Here is a 25,329-nt window from a genome sequence, read left to right as displayed (position 1 = left end):
ATTTATTTCTTTGGCTGTGTCGGATCTTAGTTGCGGCACGCGGGATCTTTGTTGAGGCACGTGGGACTCCTCGTTGTGGTGCGCGGGCTCGTCTCTAGTTGTGGCGTGCAGGCTGTCTCTTCTCTAGTTGTGGGGCGTGGGTTCTAGAGCACGTGGGCTCTGTCTTTTGCAGCACGCAGGCTCTAGTTGAGGCACGCGAGCTCAGTAGTTGTAGCGCGCAGGCTTAGTTGCCCCGTGGCATGTGGGATCTTAGTTCCCTGACCAGGGATCGAGCCCCTGTCCCCGGCACTGTAAGGCGTATTCTTTACCACTGGACCACCAGGGAAGTCCCCACTGAATGAACTTCCTAGCAGCCCCACGGTATCACCTTAGTGGCCTCTGAGGGAGTCATACAGGCAAGAGGCCGTGTGCCAAGACTCCTAGGGGTTACCCAGCCCAGTCCACTGTGCAGCTTTCTTCAGAGGGGGCCAAGGGGTGACAAGGGGGCTTAACCTTTCTGATGCACTTCAACCTTTGCAAAGTAAAGACAGGCTGTAAATGCTGCTGCTGTGTGAAGACACTAAAAGCAATTAGTCATGGCCCAGGCTCCAGCACTACCACCCTAGCTGGAAGAATCAGCCCTGAGCTGCCAGGTTAGCCTTAGACCAGGAGTTCGGGGAGCTCCAATCTCCCATCTCCTGGCTTCCTGCTTTCCAGGAGAGGCCCTGCCCTGCAGGAAGGGTGAGGCTCCTGGAATCTGATGTATTAGACAGTATTTATCTTGTGGAAGCTGTAAAGGATCTTGGAACCAGGGAAGATTCATTCTAGACAGGAGACGGTGTGAATGGAAAGGAGTAAGGTGGGGCCTAGCTGTGGGGAAGAGAAGAAGGAAATTCTTTTTTTTTTTTTAACATCTTTATTGGAGTATAATTGCTTTACAATGGTGTGTTAGTTTCTGCTTTGTAACAAAGTGAATCAGCTATACATATACATATGTTCCCATATCTCTTCCCTCTTGCGTCTCCCTCCCTCCCACCCTCCCTATCCCACCCCTCTAGGTGGTCACAAAGCACCGAGCTGATCTCCCTGTGCTATACGGCTGCTTCCCACTAGCTATCTGTTTTACATTTGGTAGTATATATATGTCCATGCCACTCAATCACTTTGTCCCAGCTTACCCTTACCCCTCCCCGTGTCCTCAAGTCCATTCTCTAGTAGGTCTGCGTCTTTATTCCCGTCTTGGCCCTAGGTTGAGAGGAAGGAAATTCTTAAAGAAGTATCATTCTAGGGTACTTTCTAGGGGTCCTGAAAATATTATCAGTTAGCAAAATGCTTCTTCGGATATACTAGGATGCTTAGGTGGGCACATTGGAGCTTTGACTCTTAACTAGGTTACAGTTATCTTATGGAATTCAGGATCAGACAAAATATCAAAACATCCTCCAAGATGGATCATGCATTGGAGGTTAAAAAAAGATCTCGCTGACATTCTGCTTCATTCCATGATCCTCATTGCCTCACCGAGATTATCTTAGTGAGGCTCCTATACCTTTACAGGCCTTACTTTTGAAGTTGCATTTACCTCTTAAAAGGGTTCCTGGACCCATTTCCAATGTGTGTGTGTGTGTGTGTGTGTGTGTGTGTGTAGGCTTCCCCACACCCACGATTGTCAACTCAATTCTGACGCTGTCCAGTGGTAGATAGAATGAGATTCTACGGGTCAAGGGCTCCATGCCACAAGGCTGCCCTTCACTTCAGACACCAGTCACAAGCCCAGGTTATTGCCTTTGCTCCTGACTGACTGGACATAAATCAGAGGTTCCCATGACCCCCTCCTTGGGTTCCATTAATTTGCCAGAACAGCTCACAGCACTCAGGAAAACCCATTTACTCACTAGGTCACCAGTTGATTCCAAAAGATATCAGAGGACACAAATCAACAGGCAGAAGTAGAGATACACAGGGCGAGGTCCTCAACACAGAAGCTTCAGTCCTTGTGGAGCTTGGTGCCCAGTACGTGGTGGCGTTCTGGGTCCCTTGTGTGGATATTCTTTGAACCTCCTCCTTTTTTTGCTTTTTATGGAGGCTTCATTACATAGGCATGATTGATGAACTCATTGGCCACTAGTGATTGAGTCAAGCTCTGGCCTGTCTCCTCTCCCCGGAAATCACGGGGTGGGACTAAAAATTCCAACCCTCTAATCACATGTTTGGCTCCACTGGCAACCAGCCCCCATCCGTAGGTGCTTTCCCAAAGTCACCTCATTAATATACCAAAAGACATTTATCACTCTCAACACTTAGGAAATTCTAAGGGTTTGGGGAGCTGTGAACCAGAAATAGGAACGAAGACCAAATATGTCTTCTTTATAATAAATCACAGCACCATACCTCTGTTGCCACCTGCTTTTTGATTTGTGATGCTGTGTGTCTGAAACTCTTTACCCCCTTCTATATTATTGGTGACCACTCAGAAATTTAAATCACAGTCATCCATGTGGGAGAAAATGTGAACTCGGCAAGTCTTTCATTTCTGTGAGGAAATACAGTTTCAGGTGGATTAACCTAAATCCCCTGAGTATGAGTTTTTAATTCCCTAACTCCCTGACATGGAGTGATTTCACTGAAGAGACTGATTTAATCTCTTGCAGTTGATGGATAAACGGTTTGCTAAATTTCAGAACACAGATATGTCCTTTGCTGCTTGACCTCCAGGTTGGGTGGTTGATCCTACATGATGCCATTTATTGAGGATTTGCATTTTTATTAAACTGGGATTGCTAAATCAGACGTGCTTTTGTGCCTGTTCAGTCTGTACCCAGCTATATGTGTGCCCTGTGGTCTGACGCACTAAAATAACCTATTCGCTTTCCTTTTAAACACACTGCTTCATAAAAGGGCATCTCTGTTGCCTACAGATCACATGGTATTCCTATGAACGTGAGCATAAAGATTATGGGACATGACTCATTTTATAGTTAAAAATGGAGGAAGATTTATGAAAGACAGAAAATTTACAGCCTCTATAACTTGATGTACCAAGATTGCTTTAATGCTTTGAATAGCAAAATGTAAAAGTTATGTTATCAGCAAAGCATTTGTGTGTAATAGCTTATGTGTAATCAGTGGTGATATTCGTATGTTTAATTATTTTTCCTTGTGTTGTATTTTAGGGGTGTGAACCTTATATTTTTGCTGCTATCCATTTGTAAATACACTCAGAAAAGGAGGATTTGGACGACAGGTACTTTCTAAACATGATGCATTTCAAAAGTGGACTCGAATTAACTGAATTGCAAAACATGACAGTGCCCGAAGATGATAACATTAGCAATGATTCCAATGAGTTCACCGAGGTAGAAAATGGTCAGATAAATAGGTGAGTATTTTTCCACGAACAGTTTCTCTCCAGTGCAAGAAATGTCTCTAAAATATCATTCTGGTTTTCAGTTATTCTCTTGAATATTCATTACTAAAGTTATGCTCCATTTGAAGATGTAATTTGAATTTCATATGTGACATCTGTTGGGCATCGTCTGCAATAGCAGATGAAGCAAATAGGAAAGTAATTTATTCATCCTTTCAAATCTTTCAATTGAGTCTAATAAAAATGTATAAATACATTGGACCACAACCAGCCCTAACTTTTCAAAAGCTCTGTGTTTATGAATCAGACCAACTGTTGGAGTTTCACTGCGTGCCATATCTGAATGTGTACTACAGTCATCTGGCCTTGCACACGTTAATCAAGGAATGGTCAAAGTCGCATTTGTCAATGTTCCCATGTTAAAATGACAAATACGCCACTACAAGCATCGTTTGTAATATGGATTTTAAGTAATAATAACACAGAGCCAAATGGCTCTATGAGAAATAGTAGATGAAACAGTACATGAAACGGAGAAATAGTACATGAAAGAGAAAGAAAAGAAGAGATACAGTGAGTGAGGGGAGGTAGGGGGCGGGTAGGAAGAATGCTGGCCTGGCAGCTCTCACCCTTAGCTGTGACCTCAGCAAGTCCTTCCAGCCCTTGGGTCCTGTGTTTCTTAAGTTACAAGAGTAGGACCAAATATCTTTTTTTTTTTTTTTTTTAATGATTTGGGGCATTCTCTGACCTTCTGATTTTATTTTTTAATTATTTAAAAAAATGTATTTTATTGAAATATAGTTGACTTACATTGTCATGTTATTTTCTGGTGTACAGCAAAGCGATTCAGTTATACATATATATATATATATATATTCTTTTTCATATTCTTTTCCATTATGGTTTATCACAGGATATTGAATATAGTTCCCTGTGCTATACAGTAGGACCTTGTTGTTTATCCATTCTATATATAATAGTTTGCATCTGCTAACCCCAAACTCTCAATCCACCCCTCCCACACCCACTTCCCACTGGCAACCACAAGTCTGTTCTCTGTGTCTGTGAGTCTGTTTCTGTGTCGTAGATAAGTTCATTTGTGTCATATTTTAGATTCCACATATAAGTGATATCGTATGGAATTTATCTTCCTCTTTCCGACTTACTTCACTTAGCGTGATAATCTCTCTAGGTCCATCCATGTTGCTGCAAATTCTGACCTTCTGGTTTTACAGCCAGCTTATATGGATCCCTTAGCAGGAAGCTTTCCAGCTTGGGAGTTAGTGGTGAGGTTTGTTTGAAGCCTAAGGTCTCCTAAAAGGCTGGGAGGAGAGAGTGGAATATACGGGGACTACTTACTAGAACACCAGCCATGCTACGCTTGCGGGAGCGGGGTCAAAAGGAAATTGGGAGGAAGATGAAAACCAGGCATCTTCACAGAAATCATTTCTGATAATCTGCTCTGCATTCTGATACAATGTGTCATTGACTGGGCTGCCATCATTTACAGACACTCAGAAGTTTCAGCCCTGCCCCTCCTCCTTGTACTGTTCCTTACATATTCTCAGAGGTTAAGTCTCCAACCCAAATACTTCCTCATTGCCATCCAAGTATCATTCACCATGTGATACTTCTTAGTGTTGAACTCAAGTTTGCTTTTTTCACCTTTTCCGTGTAATTTTTTTCTTTTTTTTTTGCGGTACGCGGGCCTCTCACCGTTGTGGCCTCTCCCGTTGCGGAGCACAGGCTCCGGACGCGCAGGCTCAGCGGCCATGGCTCACGGGCCCAGCCGCTCCGCGGCATGTGGGATCTTCCAGGACCGGGGCACGAACCCGTGTCCCCTGCATCGGCAGGCGGACTCTCAACCACCTTTCTGTGTAATTATTAAGAATAACTACCATTTCTTGAGTGCCAGATGTGATTACATATATTACCACTTATCCTTATAACATCCTTCAATGTATTCTTTTGCAAATAAGGAAAATTTAAAAATTCAGTGTACCATAAGAAAATGGGGGCTCAGAGAAATAAAATAACTTGCTCAAGGGCACACACAGGTCTGTCTGAAATCCCTGTCTTTCCTCTCAGTCCTGCTGCCTCTGATTAAACTGCTCGGGCGTGAATGAGAAAGATAGTCTCTATTATCAATTAAACTCTGCTAAACTCTACCAGTGCTATTTTCTGCTCTGGGCCCCTGGGGTGTTCTGTAGTCACTTCTGACCTGCAGTTAACGGTGGTGGATGGGATTCCAGCTATTTCACAATTAGCACATTATAGGTTTATAACAAAGCTTCATTCCCAAAGCAGTGTAAACCTTGAGGACCTTAAAATGAGAGTCTTTTATAATATTCAGCTTAAGATCTGAACTTGATATTTAAAAGTTTTACTAAGAAAAAGTATTGTTTGGGAGGTGATAACCTCTTGCGGTAGGGAGAGGCACCCCTTCTCGCCCCTTGGGGTGCCTGCCAGGGGAGCTCACTTCCCCAGAGACCATGACTAAGACATGGACTGTACAGCCTCCTGATTTTTGGAATTTGGTTCCACTGTCACAAGTGTGGTGTGATGCGTTTATTGCTTTATTTTATCTCCCCTCTTTCATTGACATGGTTTATGAATTTTGCTTCATTTCTGGCTCTAGAACAATGAAAATTTAAAAACAACATATTACAGCATGAAGCCAAAAAGGTAAATAAAAATCAGAGAAGACACCCACACACACACACACCCCCCCGTGATTTCTGCAAAGCTACACCTAATACTTCTGACTCTTCTGTTAGCTTTTTCACATTGGTGGGAGGAAGGTAGGCCCAATTATATGAATCTAGGAAAACCATCTCCCAAAACAGTGAACTTCTAGGTAACAGTACCTTTTATTAGGAAGCTAGAGAAAATGTTGAAAACAAATGTTGACTTCTCATTAGCTGGCGTATAACTGATAGCTTTGCCTGGAAACTCCCTACTAGGATACCTTAAGAATCATTTTATTAAGTTTAGTTAAAAATAGAGTAGAGGGGCTTTCCTGGTGGCGCAGTGGTTGAGAGTCCGCCTGTCAATGCAGGGGACACGGGTTTGTGCCCCGGTCCAGGAGGATCCCACGTGCCGCGGAGCGGCTGGGCCCGTGAGCCATGGCCGCTGAGCCTGCGCGTCCGGAGCCTGTGCTCCGCAATGGGAGAGGCCACAACAGTGAGAGGCCCGCGTACCGCAAAAAAAAAAAAAAAAATAGAGTAGAGCCATTTGGGCATTAGGACACCTGCTCTTATTCCAGTTCAGTTGTTTTATTTCATGCCCTAATTTGTGGGTTGTAGTCATAGAAACCTATACCTGGAACAGCAAAGCCTTTTTTTTTTTTTTTTTTAACATCTTTGTTGGAGTATAATTGCTTTACAAAGCAAAGCCTTTTGAAATGTCCACTGGACCAGTACTGCTGACATTTTAATGTGCATGTGAAACACCTGGAAACTTTGTTAACATGCAGATTCTGATTCAGTAGCTCTGGTACTGGGCCTGAGATTCTAATTTCTCACAAGCTTCCAGGTGATGCCCTTACAGCTGGTCCATGGACCACATTTTGAGTAATGAGCTCTAGACATTCCTCTAGATGTGAGCTTCTTGAGAGAAGGACCCATCTTAATCATTTTTATATCTCTTGTACCTTGTAATGATATGGTAATAGTGCCTGGAGAAGGGCAGGCATTACAAAGTATTTGTTAAATGAAAGAAAGAGACAGAGACAGACAGAGAAAGCAGTTAAGTGCATGGTTTGGATTTCAACTTATATTGAATCCTGGCTCCATCCATAGGTCTTGTGTGATCTTGTACTTTAAGCCTTAGTTCCATCCCTGTAACACAGGGATAAAAATAATACCTGACCTCCTGGGATTGTTGGGGAATATTAAATGCAATGCTGTTTGTAGGTTAAGGACTCAGGCTGTACCATCAGCCCGCTTAGGTTCAAATCATGGCTCAGCAGTTTAGTTATAATGTAACTTTGGTCAAGTTACTTAATTTCTCCAAAATGGAGCTAAAAATAGTACTAACCACATGCAATTATTGTGAAAAGAGATGAGGAAGCTCATGTAAAGCACTTGACACGGTGTCTGGCAAGAGTAAGTCTTTTAGTACGAGGAAAGTCTCTAACAGTAAACGTGCAACCCTCTTTCTTTGGCAAGCACTTCTTTCTTCTCCACCCAAGGACTAATAATACTGTTTTAGGTTTGGGATGATTGTTGGTTATTGTTATCTTAAAGTCGTTGAAATATTAATAGATTATCCTAGCTGTAGCCAGGCAAATATTCACATATTTTAATATTTATCTACCGTTGCTCTAATCTCCATGAATAGTTATTGTTGTTATGACCCAGGAAGCTTCTAACAAAATTTGAGAGTCTTTCATTAAGATATTTCTTAATGAGGGACTCTTGTCACTACACCTTACATCAGCCTTTTTTTTCCTTGGTCCCTGTATGTCTTCCGGAGTTCATGAACTACATTTGTATCATCGGGAGGACCCTTGAAAAGTTACCCCTTCTCTTCTTCTTATGTCTTTTCTATACCTTACGGAAGAAGATACCATAACTTCTTCCCATATTCAGTTTTCATTTCAGAAAATTCTTCCCTGGCTTTAATTGCTCCTGCTACAACGAAAATCTGTTTTCTCCTATTTTGGGGAGAGTTTATCCACCAGATAAGGCTTTTCTCACCTCTCAGTCTTCTCTTTAAATGCCTTTAAATGCCTATTTCTTTAATTCTTTCATGTTTTCCAGTCTCTCAGTTACATGCTTCTTTCCTCCTTTTCTCTTTTCCTTTTTTATAGACTGTTAGTTTCAGTGAAAGAGCTAGGAAAGGTCATTTAAGTTCAACCACTCATCTCTTTCGTGTTATAAATCTTCCAATGGAACACTATAACCTAGTAAGAACCTGACTGGTAGAGATTAAAATAGGAAGATTATCTTCCCATTGTACAACCCATCCTTAACTGGATTGTTGTTGTTGATTGATTTTTGGCTTCAAATAACTGCTCTATATTGCTTGTCTCCCTTCACACTACCTCAGTATAACGCCTACATCCTTTTTAAGGCTTTGTCTGTTGAAGGTCAGCATGACAGCCACTGTAGATTTTTGTTTTGTTTTGTTCACAGAACAATTGGCTACCTAAGAGTTGATCAGATTCTGCTTTATGGGTACAGAACGACCCACTGAAAATGCTTTTTTAATAATACTTTTCATTCCCAAGACCGCATGTCAAAGGCACCTTCTCCAATAGCTCATTTTTAAGTCAATAAAGAGGTCTTTGCCAGAGGTCAGTGCTTTTTAACATGAAATTGCATTTTTAAAATGGTGAGATAACAGAAACTTGTGATAAGCTGCTTGACCTAGTTATTATAAATGGACTTTTCCATTACAAAAAAAAAGGTTGGTTTTATTTTGTTTTAAGAAAAAGTTTGCAGAAATACAAAGCAAAGATCGAAAGGCAGAAGAACAAGTTGAAATACCGTAAAGAGAATACAGAGGCTTTATCTGAGTACTCCGTTCTTACTGAGCGAGATTTCCCTGCAGCCTAAGCTACGCCCTAGTTCCTCAATGGAAGAGGCGCATTTGGTTTATGGAGGGTTCCTCTGAGCTGCTAACACATGGGCAGGTACATAGAAGGAGGAGCTAAGGGAGTGAGAACATGACACCACCACTCTGGATGCAAGATGAGCTTAGTGCCACAGTCTGTGCTACAGAAAAATCGTAAGTAGGTCAGAGTCAGAAAACTGCGTTCAGACCAGAACATCCGCAGACTCATGGAGGATGAGGGTTGTGAACGGGCAGGAAGGCATTGGCAGGGAGGAGGAGGGAGGGTCTCTTGAGGGGAGAGTGGATTCCTAGCGGTACTTGTTCTTCAGTCTCTATTCTCAGAATGCCCTGGTCTTATCTTGATCCTCACCGCCTCTTGGGAAGACCATCTGGAAGAGCAGGGGGAGCTAAGATTGAACAGTGAGGCAAACTCAAATTCAGCAGTACCTGGAATTTGCAGGGCGAGCAGTTTGGACTCGAAACTTTTTCAGTGGGAGCACCAGTGAAGATATTTGGGAAAACCTATTAAGTCTTACTGTAGAAAATAGACAGAAAGAGGCAGAATCGGGAAGCACTCAAAGCACTATTTGTTTTAATGTGCTTTTTCATGGTTACTCATCACAACAGCTCTGCAGGTCACTTGCATTATTCTCATCCTGCAGAAGCGCTGCCGCAGAGAGCTGGCAAGCATGCAGGGGCCTCTTCTTCCTCCCCTTCCGTTGCAGTGTTTGACCCTGTTGAATGCCCCTGCATCCAGGTGCCTTGATCCGGTTCTTCTCTATCAGTCTTCTGCCGCAAGTCTGGGGAGCATTGGCAGGCCAGGAACTTAGATCTGCCATAATAGGAGGTTTACTGGTGTTTGGTTTAGTTTCTTTGAAAACGTTCGGGCTTTCCCCTTAATTTAAAAACAATGGAGATTCTCTTTGAAAAGCAAGTCTCTCTGCAAGAAAGGCAAACAGGGGACCTTCTGGATAATGATTTGGTAGACTTGAGTTGATTGTTGAAATTAGCCTGATTGCATACAGTCTTTTATTTAACAGCCACACCAAATAGGAGTCAATTTCAGTTTGGAAAGTCCAGCACCCCCGTTTCCTTGGGCCGCCTGGGTGAAAAGGAAGGCTGCTCTCCCGGTCCCTCTCCAGCCAGATCTGTAAACCTCAGTTCTTGGGAAAGATTTAAAATGTTAAGGGCAAAAGAAGAGCCAGGGCTAGAGAACTGCCAGACGGGTCTCCAAAGACACAGCTTTCATTATGTCATTCTCTTGCTAAGACCCTGCAATGCTGTTTCTCAGGCCTCGGCCCTTTAGTTTCCTCGGGCTAATCCCACCCAATAATGGTTTTTCCTTCTCTGGCTTCCTTATCTCATCTCCATTTTGCATGGCCTGATGTTCCTCTTCTGGTGTTAGCTGGTCTGGTCTCTCCTCAGCTGGAATGTCAGCTCCTGGGTTTCAGGAGGCCAAGGTTTTCTTCACTTCCTTTTCATCTCTGACAGTCACTGGACAGGTCCTAGGCAAAGGCAGATGCTGAAGGAAATAAACCGCAGGCTGCGCTGCTCATACCAGGTGGTGGCCTCAGGGGAAGTTCATAGTATCTATGTTGCCTGGCTTTGGTTTCTCCTGGCGAAATAATGCAGACCTGAAGAATATGGATTAAAGATGAAAATGGTAGACAGATAAAACCAACATTAATGATATATATCTTTCATTAAAACATGGTTTATGGTGAAATATAGCCTCATTAGAAAAAAGCATATGAGGGCTTCCCTGGTGGCGCAGTGGTTGAGAGTCCACCTGCCAATGCAGGGGACACGGGTTCGTGCCCCGGTCCGGGAAGATCCCACATGCCGCGGAGCGGCTGGGCCCGTGAGCCATGGCCGCTGAGCCTGCGCGTCCGGAGCCTGTGCTCTGCAATGGGAGAGGCCACAACAGTGAGAGGCCCGCGTACCGCAAAAAAAAAAAAAAAAAAAAAAGCATATGAAAATATAATGTATAGTTTAAAGATATATGCCTCTTTAAGATAGTCCAATTCAAGTGGCTTTGTATTTATTAGTGGAAAACGCACTGATTATTTCTTACTTAGACCAGATAATAAAACTTCCAGAAGGAGAGCCGAAAAGCACCCCTAACATGTCTTAACTAATACATGTGCAGTTTGCTTATGAATAGACTTTTCTTTGACAATAGCACTTAAAGTTCTGATATTAATCCCGAATGTATTTGCTGGTCCTTCGAGCATTCTGAATTCCTCCTTCTGTATATTTGTGTATACTTTACTCCACTCACCCTGGCTGAATCTTTCCCACGTGTTGCTCTTCCTCTGTGCCTGGAGCTGTACTTATGTTTTACATGTGCTCTCATTTAATTCTCCCAGTAACACTATGAGATAATATAATAGCGTCGTTCCTGTCTCACAGATCAGGAAACTGGGGTAGCATACTCAGGCCCTCAGAGCAAGTGAGAATTTGAACTCACGTTCTGAATCCCATGCTTGCTTTAAGCCCTACTAGCTCTGCCTCTAACCATGGACCATATGCCCTGCTTCCTCCACCATAATTTCCTGTGGGCTACTGCTGCATCACTTATTACACACCCCCATATCTCCCACATTGCCTGGTCTAGTGACTCGCATATAAGCAGGTGCTGAAAGAATGTGTGATGGGAAAAGAGTTGCTTTCCTTTTTGCTGGGGGGAGGGAATTCCTATGTAATACCTTTGTGCTCCAGGAATGTGAGCTCAGAAGGAATCCTGCCTCCAATATTCTTTTAAATGCCAGCTTTATAGTATTCTTGACATCATCTAATTTTCCGTTAGAGAACAATCTATGTAAAAGTTAACTTGCATTGCATATAATGTTTTAATTTATTAGTATTAAAATGATTCAAAATCTATAGCTCTTTTTGACTTACGGTTGTCTTTCATTTCCTCTCAAGATGAGCACCTGCTGTTTGCATTGTTTTGGGCTAAGTAGAGTGAGGGATCTAAAAAGGAATGAGGCAAGGTGTCTGCCCTTGGAGCACGTTTAGTTTATTTGGTAAAACAAGAATGTGGACAACTAACACTGGCAAAAAAAACCCAAACCAAAACAAAAATGAGGTAGGGAGAGTGGTTGAATAGGACTATAAACTCTTAAGTAACTGGTTGATAACTTTTTATGTGTGATGTTTTGGTAAGTAATAAATCATTTAGTCATGATGTTAAATTTTCAAGTCATTATCACGAAATTAAATCATAATACGTCTCTTTACAGCAAGTTTATTTCTGATCGTGAAAGTAGAAGGAGTCTCACGAACAGCCATTTGGAAAAAAAGAAATGTGATGACTATGTAAGTGTCATTTTAATAAAGTTTGCTTATTTTTCAAAATTACATAAATTGTGACAGATGTTTAATTCATCCAGCGTAGTACCAAAAACATAGCTATTTATTCACCGGGTTATTCCTCGGAGCCTCTGTATTTTCTCCTAAAACCCATTTAAAAAAAGTAACTAGACCACTAAGAAAGGATTCCACGAACTTCATTTCCCTGTTGGTTCCTGATAGTGCTTTCTTTAAAGGCTTTGGCATGACGACCTGTCTTGAGGACTCTTTTGCTTAATGTGTCTCTGTTCAGATTCCAGGAACAACCTCCTTGGGCATGTCTGTTTTTAACCTAAGCAACGCCATTATGGGCAGTGGGATTTTGGGACTCGCCTTCGCCCTGGCAAATACCGGAATCCTACTTTTCCTGTGAGTGTTGACACTGCCGTACCTTTCATTTAAAAAACTGTATTTTCTGTAGGTTTCTGTTCATACACAGAAGACATTGGAAATATTTCGAAATAGTGCTTATTTCTTTCTATGTTTTACTAACGTGGCTAAGTTACAGTGCATCCTTCTATATCGTTTGTTTGAATGATTTTCCAGGAAGCACCTCATATTTATAAGAAAGTAAAAGGAGAAAATCTTTTCATTAATCAAAAATACCAAAATAAGCACTTGCAAAAAGGATAAAAGATTTGACAATAGCACTTTTTGTATTTTTGGACTCTAGACTTGTCACTTTAAATCTCAGCTATCAATAAATGGTGAAAATATTGAGGTGTTTAATCCATCCAGTCACCACTTTGGTATTGGATAGCTGTGGAACACATACTATATCCAAAGGTAACTGCAAATTCGTTTGTAAGAAATATTCAAGAAGCATAGACGTTTTCAGTGTTTTAAAGATGAGAAATTATTCTGTACTCTCCCCCTGAGATTCAGTGAAAAGAAAATGGGCAATTTTCTTCTGAAATAAGTTCATCTCAAACTGTTGAATGAGATTTTCTGCAAATGTACAGAGGGCTTAATTTCAGTTGGAATGAGATGAAGACAGATCATACAATTTATACCAGGAAAATTCCCACCCAGCCTGATTTCTCAGACCTCAAAGGAGTAACAGTGGTGCTTTCACCCCTGACGACACTCATGCTCTTCACTGGGCTTGCCCAGTCGTCATCATTGCCAGATCCATCATTTCCTTGGAAGCAGTGACCAAAATGTCTACTAATCCTGCAAGTTGTGTTTATTCCTTTAGAAAGACTTAGAAGACTGTGACGGAAGTGCATTGCTACCTATGCCACTACTCAGGCATCAGAAATGCCCATCCAGGCTGCACCATATTGGTCCACAGCACTAGGGATTAATAGTCATACTTTTGTGTGTAAACCCACTAGAGGTATCCCTCCTAGAGTCAGAACAGCTCTGTGTAGGACAGCGAATCTAATACATTACCTTCCTCTTGTCAACCTAACCAGTAAACCCACTGTAGCCGCCTCGCTTTATCGCCCCGGCTGGATCTTTCTAGGTGGTCTTTCTGTTTACGTATATCATGAGCCAAGTGGCAGGTTTCAGGGTAAAATGACGGGAGTTGGATAAAATATTTCTGTGGTGATACTTTTTTTGTATATGTGGAATTCTGACCCTGGGACAATACCATAGATGGAGTTTGAGTAGCTACGCTTGTGAGATTCAGTGCATTGACATGAAACACCTGACTGCTAATCTCAACTCCTCTTCTGAATTGGCTGTATAGTCCAGCAAGTTACTTAGCTATTCTGAGCTTCAATTCCCTACCCTTTGAAACAAGGAAATTGCACTAGAAAAATCTCAGAACGCTGTTAACCTCCAAAACCCTATGGTCTGTGACAATTTTCAGTCATTCCAAAGCTGGAAATATGTTTGGTTTGGACATGTGTTTTACACTGATTGCTTTCTTTTTAATTATTGTAATATATCAAGTAGTTATATGTTAACATAGGATAAAGAGTCATTTCTTTGGTGATGATAACAAGAACAGCTCTTGTGGCTCTTACTCTATGCCAGAAACTGCTCAGAGTGTTTTTGTTTTGTTTTGTTTTGTTTTTTTGCGGTACGCGGGCCTCTCACTGTTGTGGCCTCTCCCGTTGCGGAGCACAGGCTCCGGACGCGCAGGCTCAGCGGCCATGGCTCACGGCCCAGCCGCTCCGCGGCATGTGGGATCTTCCCGGACCGGGGCACGAACCCGCACCCCCTGCATCGGCAGGCGGACTCCCAACCACTGCGCCACCAGGGAAGCCCTCTTCATCTTTTTTATGTAGCCAGGGCTTTTGTTTTTAGTTTGTCTTTTCTGGACACTTGCCAAATCTCTTTGTTCCCAGTGTTTCACAATGCTGTGTCTTGCTGTGTGCCTTTTTTCCTCCATTGTGTCAGGCAGCTGGTACATCTTTTCTTTTAGAAATTCATGGTCTTCAGTTCTGGGACATTTTCTTACATTGTTGTGTTGATGAATTCCTTCCTTCTCTTTCTCTTTTCTCTCTTTCTGGAACTGTTACCAAGATTTGGGACCTTCTGGACTAGCCCTCTAACTCTTTATTCTTTTCTTTATTTTCATTTCTAAAGTTTTTCACTGTACTCTCTGGAATATGCCACCAATTTTTTTCCAACTCTTTACTGAATGTTTTATTTCTCTTATTATTTTTTTATTTACAGGGGCTTTAAACTTTCTTTGAATGTTCCCTTTTTATATTATTTTGTTTCTGTTTTACAATTTCATTGTTTTCTCTGAGGATTCTAGTAATGGTTTTTCTCTCTTATGGAAAATTTCAGGCATCGAGTAGAGAGTCTAAAACATCCCTGTATTCCCTTCATCTCATGACCATGCTTGTTTAGTCAGCCCCTCACCCAGATTGTCTTGAAGCAAATCCCAGCCATCACATCGTTTCATCCATAAATATTTCAGTGTAATTCTCTAATATATAAGGACTGTAAAAACATAACCGTGATATGCCATACCCAGAAAATTAACCACAGTTCCTTATATCATCAAATACCCAAACAATATTTAAATTGCTCTGCTTACCTTATTTTTAAAAAGCAATTGGATTGTTTAAATCAGTACTCAAATAAGGTCCATATACTACAATTGGTTGTTATGTGGTTTAAGTCTCTTTCACTCTATAGGTTCCCCCATTTTCTTCTGTTCTTTTCTGCGCAGTTTATTTGTTGAAGAAACTGGACCATGTGTCGTATAGTGTTTCCCATAATCTGAGTTCTGCTGATTGTATCCCTGTGATGCAAGTTGATTTTTCTGTTTGTTTTGGACTCTTTCATTTTAGAATCTTTCCTTAGATGTCAGGTTGCCCTTCTCTGTCTGCTGTATTCAAGAATTGCAGGGGGTGGACTGGAACAAGGCTAATTGGAGCCTGGTACACATGAGTGGGGTTTGTTGGAAATAGCTTCACTAGAGGTGCTGTCAGTAGCCCTTTCCTTGGGGAACCAGCCATGTCAGTTTCTTCTTGGCTGTTCAGATCACCCAGGGAAGATCTTCCAGTCACCTGCCTGTAGGGTCTGGGCACTGCTGCCATCTTTATGGGAACCAAGTTGGGGGAAAGGGCTTGGGTGCATATCTCTGTGCATGTGTCCACCCAATCCTAGTTTTCATTACAGAACCCCTCCCTCACAAGTTGTGCTGAGTCCCTCACTCAGAGACTTACACTTTATACTTTTCAGAGAATATATTTGCTGTATATTTATGTATCTTTTGCCAAGATGGGAGAGGAGCAGTCACTCTGCTTTACAGAGTAGGTGCCTGGTCTGGGGAATCTAGCTATTTCTTGAAAGAAGTTCAACAGATCTTCTTTATTTTAGTTCATGCTGTCCATTGTTCCCTGCTTCCAGTAATGCCACCAGGGCCTTTTGGGAATTCTGTGGTGTAAATTGGATTGGTCTTGGCTTTCTCCACTGCCAATTTAAGACTCAGCTCTGTCCACTTTCCAGCTTCCAAATTTTTGTTACTATCGTCTCTTCTCTGCTGTTCTTACTATCCTAGCAGTTTTATGCCTTAAGAAATCGCTTTACTGGATTACTGGGGCCAGGGGAGCAGGAGTAAATTCTTGTTTTCAACCTACCATTCCTGGAATTTGGTTGATTTTTAGTTATACTGGTTCAGGGATAAGTGATCTCTTATCTCATGACTTCAGTTTCTGATTGAGACCAAGAATTGGGTAAAGGTGACTTTTAGAGTTGCCGGAAGATTTCCTCTGGGTAAAACTCTCATAGGTTGTTTGGTTCTTTGCAAGACGCATGAATAGCAAGCACAACACACCAAACCTTCAGGTTAAAGCTCATGAAGGTGGTTGTATAGAGACCCAAACGTACGAGTTTTTCACAGAATGCAGAGCTCTCCTACCTCAGAACAAGGGCTCCCTCTGTGTTATAAAACCAGCTATTCCCACAACTGCTCAAGCCAAGAAGCAGTTGGCAGGAAGAAGATAATTCATCTGGTACAGGGCCCCGTTCCAGACTCATATTGGCCAAGGCAGAGAAAGAGCCCAAGGCTGTCCCGGCTTCTTTAGAAAAGCAGCTGGGAAGGCTCCTCCGTGTCTCACTGAGGCTGGGGTGCTGGGCTCCTCATTGGAGTCATCTGGAAACTTGCTGGGGTGATTTCTTTTTGCTGGATGAGTTTGGGGCTCATTTTTGGGGCCTGACTATAATGGCTGTCATTCCTGTTTAACACACGTCTGATTCAGTTCGATTCAGTGAATTCAGCCCTATTATGAGAATGCTGTGAGGTTTTGTGTTATCCTAAATCCTGAGGCCTTATAATTGCATCGGAGGAACCGGAAGTATGCTAGTGGTGAATCTCAGTGGACAGTTGTTCTGAAGGTATATGTTCTCTGTTGGCAGTAAAATGGGGCTGTTCCCTGAGGCAGCAGTTTGGGGATGTGCTGAGGCACGGGTAAGGGTAAAATGCACCTATTGTTGAAGAAATCTCTTTCCCCTGCATCCTCCTCTTCTATTGCTACTCTTTTCCCACAGCTTCCCCATAACTCCATCATAGCAAAAGTAAGAATTAAAAGTAAATATTGGGCTTCCCTGGTGGCGCAGTGGTTGAGAGTCCGCCTGCCGATGCAGGGGACACGGGTTCGTTCCCCGGTCTGGGAAGATCCCACATGCCGCCGAGCGGCTGGGCCGTGAGCCATGGCCGCTGAGCCTGCGCGTCCGGAGCCTGTGCTCCGCAACGGGAGAGGCCACAACAGTGAGAGGCCCGCATACAGCAAAAAAAAAAAAAAGTAAATATTAGCACAGAAGAATGATGGCTTTTGTTTTGTTTATTTCACATTACCATCTCCCCAAATAGGAAAGTTACATTTTCTAAAGATTTCTATTAAACGCATACGTTTTATAGAGAATTAATCTCTGAAGAGCATGTGATCTCCTCACTGTGCTAGGTAAATGAGAGGTTTATTACACCGTATGGAATCTGATAAAGTAATAAATGCTTTATATTTTCCCATAACTTCTTAGCATGTATCATTATTATTTATTATTATTTTAATCATGTAACCTTTAAGTTTAAAACCATGAAAAATGAGAATGTAATTCATGACATTGCTGGGAGCTCAAAGAGATGTCATAGTTTATCATAAACACTGAGTTTGTAAACAATCTGTTTGAAATGATAATTGTGAAACAATGTTACAATCTGAATGAAACAATCGTTTAAATTTTATTTTGGTTGATTATAATTCCTGCCCTTTTTTGGTGTCTTCCATTTTCTTTCTCACTGGGGTAGTGGTTGTGAGAATAAAAAAGATAACGTATCTAAAAGCACACTTTGAAAAGTGGCACGCAAGAAGACATTTATTAGTTAGTACAACTCTATAGGGCTGCTATAAGAAACTGAGTGAGCGTGTGTGTGTGTGTGTGTGTGTGTGTGTGTGTGTGTGTGTGAGAGAGAGAGAGAGAGAGAGGGAGGGAGGGAGAGAGAGGGAGAAAGAGAGAGAGACGGAGATGGAGAGAGTACCAGCAGTGCCTGGTACATAGTAACACTATGTACTAAGTGTTTGTTAAAGTATTAATTAGGTAGTTACCAAATAATAGTTAACATTTATTGAATGGTAACTATATATACCATGTTATCTCATCTAATCCCCACCAACAACACTATGAAGTAAATGTTAGCCCCATTTTACAGATGAAGTAACTGAGGCTTAGTAACAACTTAGAAAATAGGGGAGCCAGGGTTCCAGGTTCCATCCAGGATTTGTTGAGTCTAGAACCTGAGTGATCTAAGACACTATACTGCCTTTTAGTGATGCCTTCAGAAGCCAAACTTACATTATTAATGTACTTCTTGAGACAAATTTTATTCTTATCAATGGATACTTGCAAGTTAATCCTTTAGCTCTTTAAAGTCACCTTGTAAAATCAGTCAGTGTTCCTGAACTATTTTACGACTGTTCCACCAAGAACCGTCACCTTTATTGTAATGAAAATAGTTCAGCAATACCAAGGGTACGAAATTGTGTATCAGGGGTGGCCATGTTCCTGGTCGCAGCAAGTACAATACATGCCTCTAGTATATTGTAAAACCAGTAAACTTTTTGAACTGCTTCATATTGTCATATCTGTGCCTGACTTTGCCTCATGTGCTAGTTAAGATTTCCCACTGCCCTTGAACTTAATTCCTTCCAGGGCTTTAACTAAACTTTTTGTAATTAAGAATTGAAAACCAAGAAATAGCAAAGTCAAATAACACCAAGTTCGTTATTAGGGAATTGGTTAAATAACCATAGTAGTTCCATAAAATGGAATATTAGACTACTATTTAAAGGAGTAAGATAGACTTACATGTACTGGTATTGAAAAATTAAAAACACACTGAATATTGGGTGGAAGTGAGGATGGGGGTAGATTGCGTAATATGGGCATATATTACACAGACTGTTTGGGAGGGTAAACAAGAAAACTGTTGACAGTGGCTACTTCTGGAGGGTGACACGCCGTCTGGGGGTGGAGTGGGAGTGGAAAGTTTATACTCTTTAAAGTGTCTTTTTACCATGTGCTTTAGGGGAAGAACCTAGTTGAGAAAACTGTTTTTTAGAGAACTTCAAATCACTGCGATAAGATTTTTCCTCTTTCTCTTTCCTGCAAAAAACTTGAGAAAAAAATATTTTCGGTGTCACTATTTAGACCACAAGAGCTAGAATGAGCGATCAGTACAGTGCCACCTGCTCCAAACTGCATTTTCACCACACTTGCCTGCAGACGGCCTTTGCATCAGCTACACCAGCCTCCCTCTCTTCTGTAGGGGCCGCTGGCACCGTGCCCATCACCTCAGCCTTTCTGCCACCCCCCTCCCATGCCGTCCCTGTGCTTCTGAATCCTGATGGTCCCATGAGACCCAGGTCCGATGCCATCTCCAAAAGTGTTTCTCTGATCCTCCCAGGTGGAAGGAAAGATCTCCCTTCCTTCTCTTTTTGGTGTAGCCTTTATCTTTCTAATAGCAATTATTACTTCCATTATTTAGGCGTATATATTTTGTTCCCTATTGAACACTGAGCCCTACAAGGGCAGGATTAATGTCTTCCTTGTCTCTCTCCACACGACAGGATCTAGAACAGTGGTTGCCTATACCTGATTCTCAATAAAGTTTCCCTGAAATGAAAGAATATGTAAAAATTAGCATAGTCTTACATAGTCTTACAAGGCTTTAGGGCAAACAATGGCTCTCATCATTTTGCAAACTTAGCAGAGGGAAAACATCAACTCTGAGGTTTAGTTCACCTTCAGATTTAAAGTAGGCTCTGGAGATGTAATGAAAATTATAGAAGTTTAGGAAGGGACTCACCACCCATTGGTTACTTTCCTGGGAATGCCTCCTTCATTTGAAAATTCAAAATAGTTAGAGACTGTTAAGGAATACTGTAGGAGGTTAGCACTGCATTGCTAAAAGGGCGTTTGTTGCTAAATTGCTGTTTGCAAAAAGGACAGTAATTGTCATTGTCAGTTTACAGCAATTACCTTCACTTTGTGGTGGATTGTTTGTTCCAGTTGTAGCTGAATTCTTCTCTCTCTCAGTATTTACCTTTGTGGACCATTATCACTTATCATTATCCTACCAAAAGATGCAACATTGTATGGTCTATAATCACAGTGTTTACAAACAAATCAGTAAATAGCCATGCCGGTAAAGATAAATCTATAAAATGAGGACTCTATAAACAAAGATCAGACTACCAGGTGCCTTCTCTCTTTAAATTCGGTGTTTTACAATTCAGCCTGCATAAGGGGTAGGCAGAAATGGAATTAGAACAACAGACCCATCAACACATTGCCCTAAGTCCTGTTCAGATATTATAGTTATTTGATCGTTACTATGGTGTCACAAAAATGGGCTTCTTGTTCTTTCAAGAGGTTTGCAGTCTCAGATAACTGCCTCAGCATAGCTCTCTGGAGTTTCTAAATCATTTTCAGCAAATTCTACCAAATTGGAGTGAGATTGCAGTGTACCTTTGCAAATACTCTGCATGTTCTTGAACTGTCATTGCTCTGTTACTTTCCATATATTCCCAAAAGTTTGAATCACACCCACCAAGGTGATAATTTTGCTTTTAGCAGTAACAAAGATGGTTTGTGTGATATCTCTCAAGTCATTCCTGGTAAATGTTAAGTTGTCTTCTCTGTGGGCTCCTAAGCAGGCAATGCTTTGCCTCCTAAGGAAGGACCAAATTGGTTTTGTGATATCAAAACAGGGCGACAAAGAGGAAGTCAATAGGAAACGCTGCTCTTCTGATGATCCGAGGAGGTCCCTGGGTAGAGGCACACTCATCTTACGTCTTACGTCAGTCGCTTACTTGTTTTCAAAATTCTTTGAGTTATAGTCTCTGTTCCTTAGAAATGATTTGAAGAGAAAATTGTTGTCCTTCAGCTGGCAGCAAAAATCATTGGCATCAGAGTCTCTTGTTTGGGAACACTAATACTGGAAGGGGAGCAGTGGCACATTCAGACTTGCCAGCATTAGAAATACATGTAGAAAGGACAACGGCAGTGCCATTGAACTCTATGGAAATTCACTGGATGAAGAACTTTTCAGAAATGGGCAAATAGGAAAGGGGGAAGGGGTGTTGTGCTAAAAATGAGTGCCTGTTTTGTAAACAGAGTTGGCAAGTGTAGGCGATGGGTCCCACCCACTGTTTTTAAAAGTTGAGCAGTTATGCTTAGTTGATGAGTCACCTGATATGTGTCTGATAAGGGGGGTTCCAAGAAATCGATTCTCTTGGCCCCAGAGACGTAGGAGTGTGGTGTGTGTGTGTGTGTGTTTGTGTGTGTGCGAATGTGCGAGAGCGTGTACACTGAGCTCACTCAGTCCTGCCTGTGCTGTGTTGCATCGGGTGCCCCGGTACTACCCAAGGACAGCAGCGTGGCCCCCATTTTGGGGCCCCGTGTTTTTCTTAGTCTGCAAGAGGCAACTTAACTAAACTGTCTAAGGTTTTAACAGTACTGTTCACGGCCGTGATGTGTAGAATGCCTTTAACATTTACTCTTAACGGGTTACAGTAGGACAGATGTGTATCTGCACAGTTGATCCAAATAGTCCAGAAATTTGGATTTTCCAGAGTAGCTTGAACTTTTCTTACTCATAGAGTGGTAGTTGGTTTAGTAGATTAGAAAACTGCCCTGATGTGGGCCAGTTAGTTTTGCTTTGTTCTATGGACACACGCTTCACCTTTCATCAGGCACATGGTATTAATGATCTACATCTGTATCAGGGTCGGCAGACTATAGCCCAAAAACCAAAGCCACCTGCAGCCTCTGTTTGTATGACTTTTACTTTTTTAAAGGGTTAAAAAAAGAAGGTAGTTATAAAGTATATATTGTTTCATGGAATCTTTATAACAACCCTATTTATCATCCCCATTTTAGAGATAAAGAAGCTAAGATTCACAGAGGCTGAGTAACTTGCCCAGGATGACACCAGTTGGGCGTGGGATGGGGGAAGGGAGGGCAACGAAGGTGTATTCCTCTTAACTCTCCCATCTCTCCTTAAATGTGCGTTGTTACCATGGAAACAGTTGCAAAGTGTGAATGGAGCCCGTAATCCATCATTCCTACTGGAATGGAAGTCCAAAATGCCCACCAAGTACAGCATGTTCCTTTACCTAATGGTTATATGGAATTCTTGTCACTCAGGAGTCACAACTTTAGAGTGTGATAAAGGGGGCATCGTTTTGAAAGGTAAGGATCTAGGTTTGAGGAGAAGAGAAACCAGTGATCCTTGTGGAATGGAAGAAGAGGAAGGAAACGGTGTCTAGAGTTATAAATGGAGTGCCCACAAAACCGATAGCCTTCTACCAAGGACTGTAGGTAAAAACAGGAAGTGGTGGTGGCATCTGGTTTTCTTTCTTGCTGGTGCAACTTCCTCATTTAAACTCAGCCCTCCTCCTAACTTTCTTAACTTCTCAAAGCATCAACTAAACTGATAAATTCTATTTCTCTCCGCAAATCTCTTTTAAACACTTCTTTCTCTTTAGGATTGTATTAGATATTATTTGGTTTGGTCACCAGCGATGCATATTCCTTTCCTCAGACAAAACAAAGTATCTAATCAATAATGAGGCTAGTTTAAGAGAAATTTTGCAACACAGAAGTTCGATTTGCCTACATGGAAAGAAATGGAATTATACAAATAATTGATCCTCACCTGTTCCCTGCCCAGCCTTTAAAAACCATCCCTTTCATTCTCTAGTTCAATTTGTAAATATTACAAATAATCACATGCTACTAGATCCTAGTGTGCTGGTCCTCTGACCCTCAGGATGTTGAAATTTAATTAGGTTGTAGTGACCAAGAAGTCTACTTTGGGTCTGAATAATTGGATGTTTCTGCTCCTTTCCATAAGCATTTCTTGAGCTCCTTAAATGACATAGGGACTATATTAATGAGCTTGGGGCTTAAACAAATGCACACACCCCAAAAAGGGTTTGGAATAATAATACTTTTCGTTTGAAAGTTTCCTTTATTTTTCATTTTAATAGTGTTATTGCAAAAGTAAGATAATCATTAAAGACCGTTTTGAAAATGCATAAAATAAAGTATCAAGAAACCACCCAAAGTCTTACTGTTAAAACAAGCTCTGTTAACATTTTGATATATTTTACTCTAAGTTTTTCGTCTCCTGCTTGGGTCTCGCTTTTTACACTGACATCCTTCCGTGCACATTTGACTTTGGCAGACAATAGAGCATGGTGGGTAAGGACTCGAGTCAGACTGCCAGGGTTTGAGGGCTCTGATGCTCACTTTGTGACCTTGGACAAAATACTCAATCTCTCTGAACTTCAGTTTCCTTATCTGTAAGGTAGATAGTAATAGTGCTACTCATAAGTAAAATATTGTAAAAAGTGCTTAGTGTGGGCCCAACATAGTGAATACGCTTAAATTTATTATTAGTGGTGATCAATAAAGTGTTTTATTAATTATACTGAATTCTCATTGAAGTAAATGAAAGCTCTAGGAGTACATTTGTATGTAAAATATAATTTTGAATTTGTCAAAATATTTATAACTTCCTCATGATTTAGAGTCTCAGAACAGCTTGTCCCCCTCTCCTAATTTTCAGACGTGTCTTCTTCCATCTAAGCTCTTGTTAAATAAACTTTCTCTGTGTGCCCTTTCCTCTCCACGTAAGCCTCTCCCACTGGCACCCCACAGGAACGAGGCTGCACCACCTACCTGCACGTACCTTCCAAACACCCTGCTTCGGACTGCAGCCTCCTCTACTTCCCTCCAAGGGCTCCCCCCTTGGATACTCCCACTGTGCCTGGCCTTAAATGTCATTGAGGACCTCTGTGCTTCCTTCCCTGTCCAACTTAGATGCCACAGTCCTTCACTTAAACCCCTTCAGGTCTTCCCCACACCTGAAATTCCCTTCCTCCACTGGTGCTCTGTCACACTGGCCCGGAAAAGCCCTGAATCTGAGCTCTCTCATCATACAGATGGGTGACACTTGAACTTCATCCTCGGTGAGCTCTCCAGACCTTCCCTCATCCCCCACTGGCACTCTCTTCAGCAGTGTTTTTAAATCTTTATTCACTTCATAGAGATATTTCTCGTAGGAAGAATGGGGGTGGAATGGAAGAGCAGCAGAGTGAGTGGAGATCAGAGGTGAATGAGAAAGTGGGGAGGAAAGTGCAGGAGGGCAGAGACAGCCTGGAAATGTGGAAGAAAGGAAGGAGGTAGAAGAGAGCTTGGGAGAGACCCGCACCCCAGGGAAGGACTGGAGAAAGATGATTGGCCAGAAAACAGAATGTTTCCTACCATTTGTCCAGTTCCCTTGTCCTGGGGATTTACATTTTCTTGCAGGTGATGAGCATCTATGTCTGTGAGTTTAGGAGTGAGGGGCTGTGGTTTGCTGGGAGATGATGTTAGATAAAAGCAGGACGAGCAACAAAGACCACTTTTCGTCCAGCAAGGTAGTTTTTATGTGGGCTCTTCTAATCATGAGGATGGTAAAGGTTTTATATTTTTTAATCAAATAATTCATTTATTCATCAAATATTTATTGGTACATTTTATGTGCCAGACGTTCTCCCAGGCACTGAGGATATCAAAGAACATAGAAACAAAGGTACTTGCGTGATTAAAGAACATTAGAACGTTAGGATACTTTTCAATTCAAGAAGGATTTTGTGGGCACCAAGGGGCGGAGCATGGGTGCTCCGGCCCTGCCTCGGGTGCCAGCACGCATCTGCAGAGCCCTATGGCTCAGAGACACCCGTGAGCACAGGCTGAGCACGGTGGGAGCCGCGGCCACGTGAAGCCTCAGCGTAGAGATGCTGCTGAGACCAGCCTTTCCTAAATGACTTGGTCTGTCTTGGTCTCAGAGAAAAACACCAGCTTGTCAGTCGGTTCTTGGGCAGGGGATCTCCAGAACTCAAAGGAAAGTTGTGTAATTTTCTGGTGAGAAAAAGAAGAGGAACTACAGTAACAATTCATGTAGTAATTGCTTACTTGGATGGAGTGCCTCCCACGTGATAAGAACGAATTGCTCATCCCTCCTTTCTAGCTCTTTCTTCTTTGATTTTTTTTAAATTTATTTATTTATTTATTTATTTATGGCCGAGTTGGGTCTTTGTTGCTGCGTGCGG

At 41.9% G+C, this 25,329-nt stretch overlaps 1 protein-coding gene across 4 annotated transcripts in view; it reads left to right on the top strand.

Moving 5' to 3' along the window:
• Positions 1-25,329, top strand: part of SLC38A1 (solute carrier family 38 member 1) — a 74,317-nt gene that overhangs the window by 20,043 nt on the left and 28,945 nt on the right. For all 4 annotated transcript variants that reach the window (XM_004274423.3, XM_004274425.2, XM_004274424.2 and 1 more), the window contains 3 exons: positions 3,153-3,358; positions 12,151-12,226; positions 12,513-12,628. In XM_004274423.3, coding sequence (XP_004274471.1) covers positions 3,237-3,358; positions 12,151-12,226; positions 12,513-12,628 — 314 coding nt within the window. In that variant the 5' untranslated portion in view covers positions 3,153-3,236. The remainder of the gene's footprint in view (positions 1-3,152; positions 3,359-12,150; positions 12,227-12,512; positions 12,629-25,329) is intronic.

The sequence above is a fragment of the Orcinus orca genome, chromosome 11, assembly GCF_937001465.1.
Source record: "Orcinus orca chromosome 11, mOrcOrc1.1, whole genome shotgun sequence".
Classification (NCBI taxonomy): Eukaryota; Metazoa; Chordata; class Mammalia; order Artiodactyla; family Delphinidae; genus Orcinus; species Orcinus orca.
Note: the sequence above shows the minus strand (reverse complement) of the source record. Positions and strands in the feature narration are given on the sequence as shown.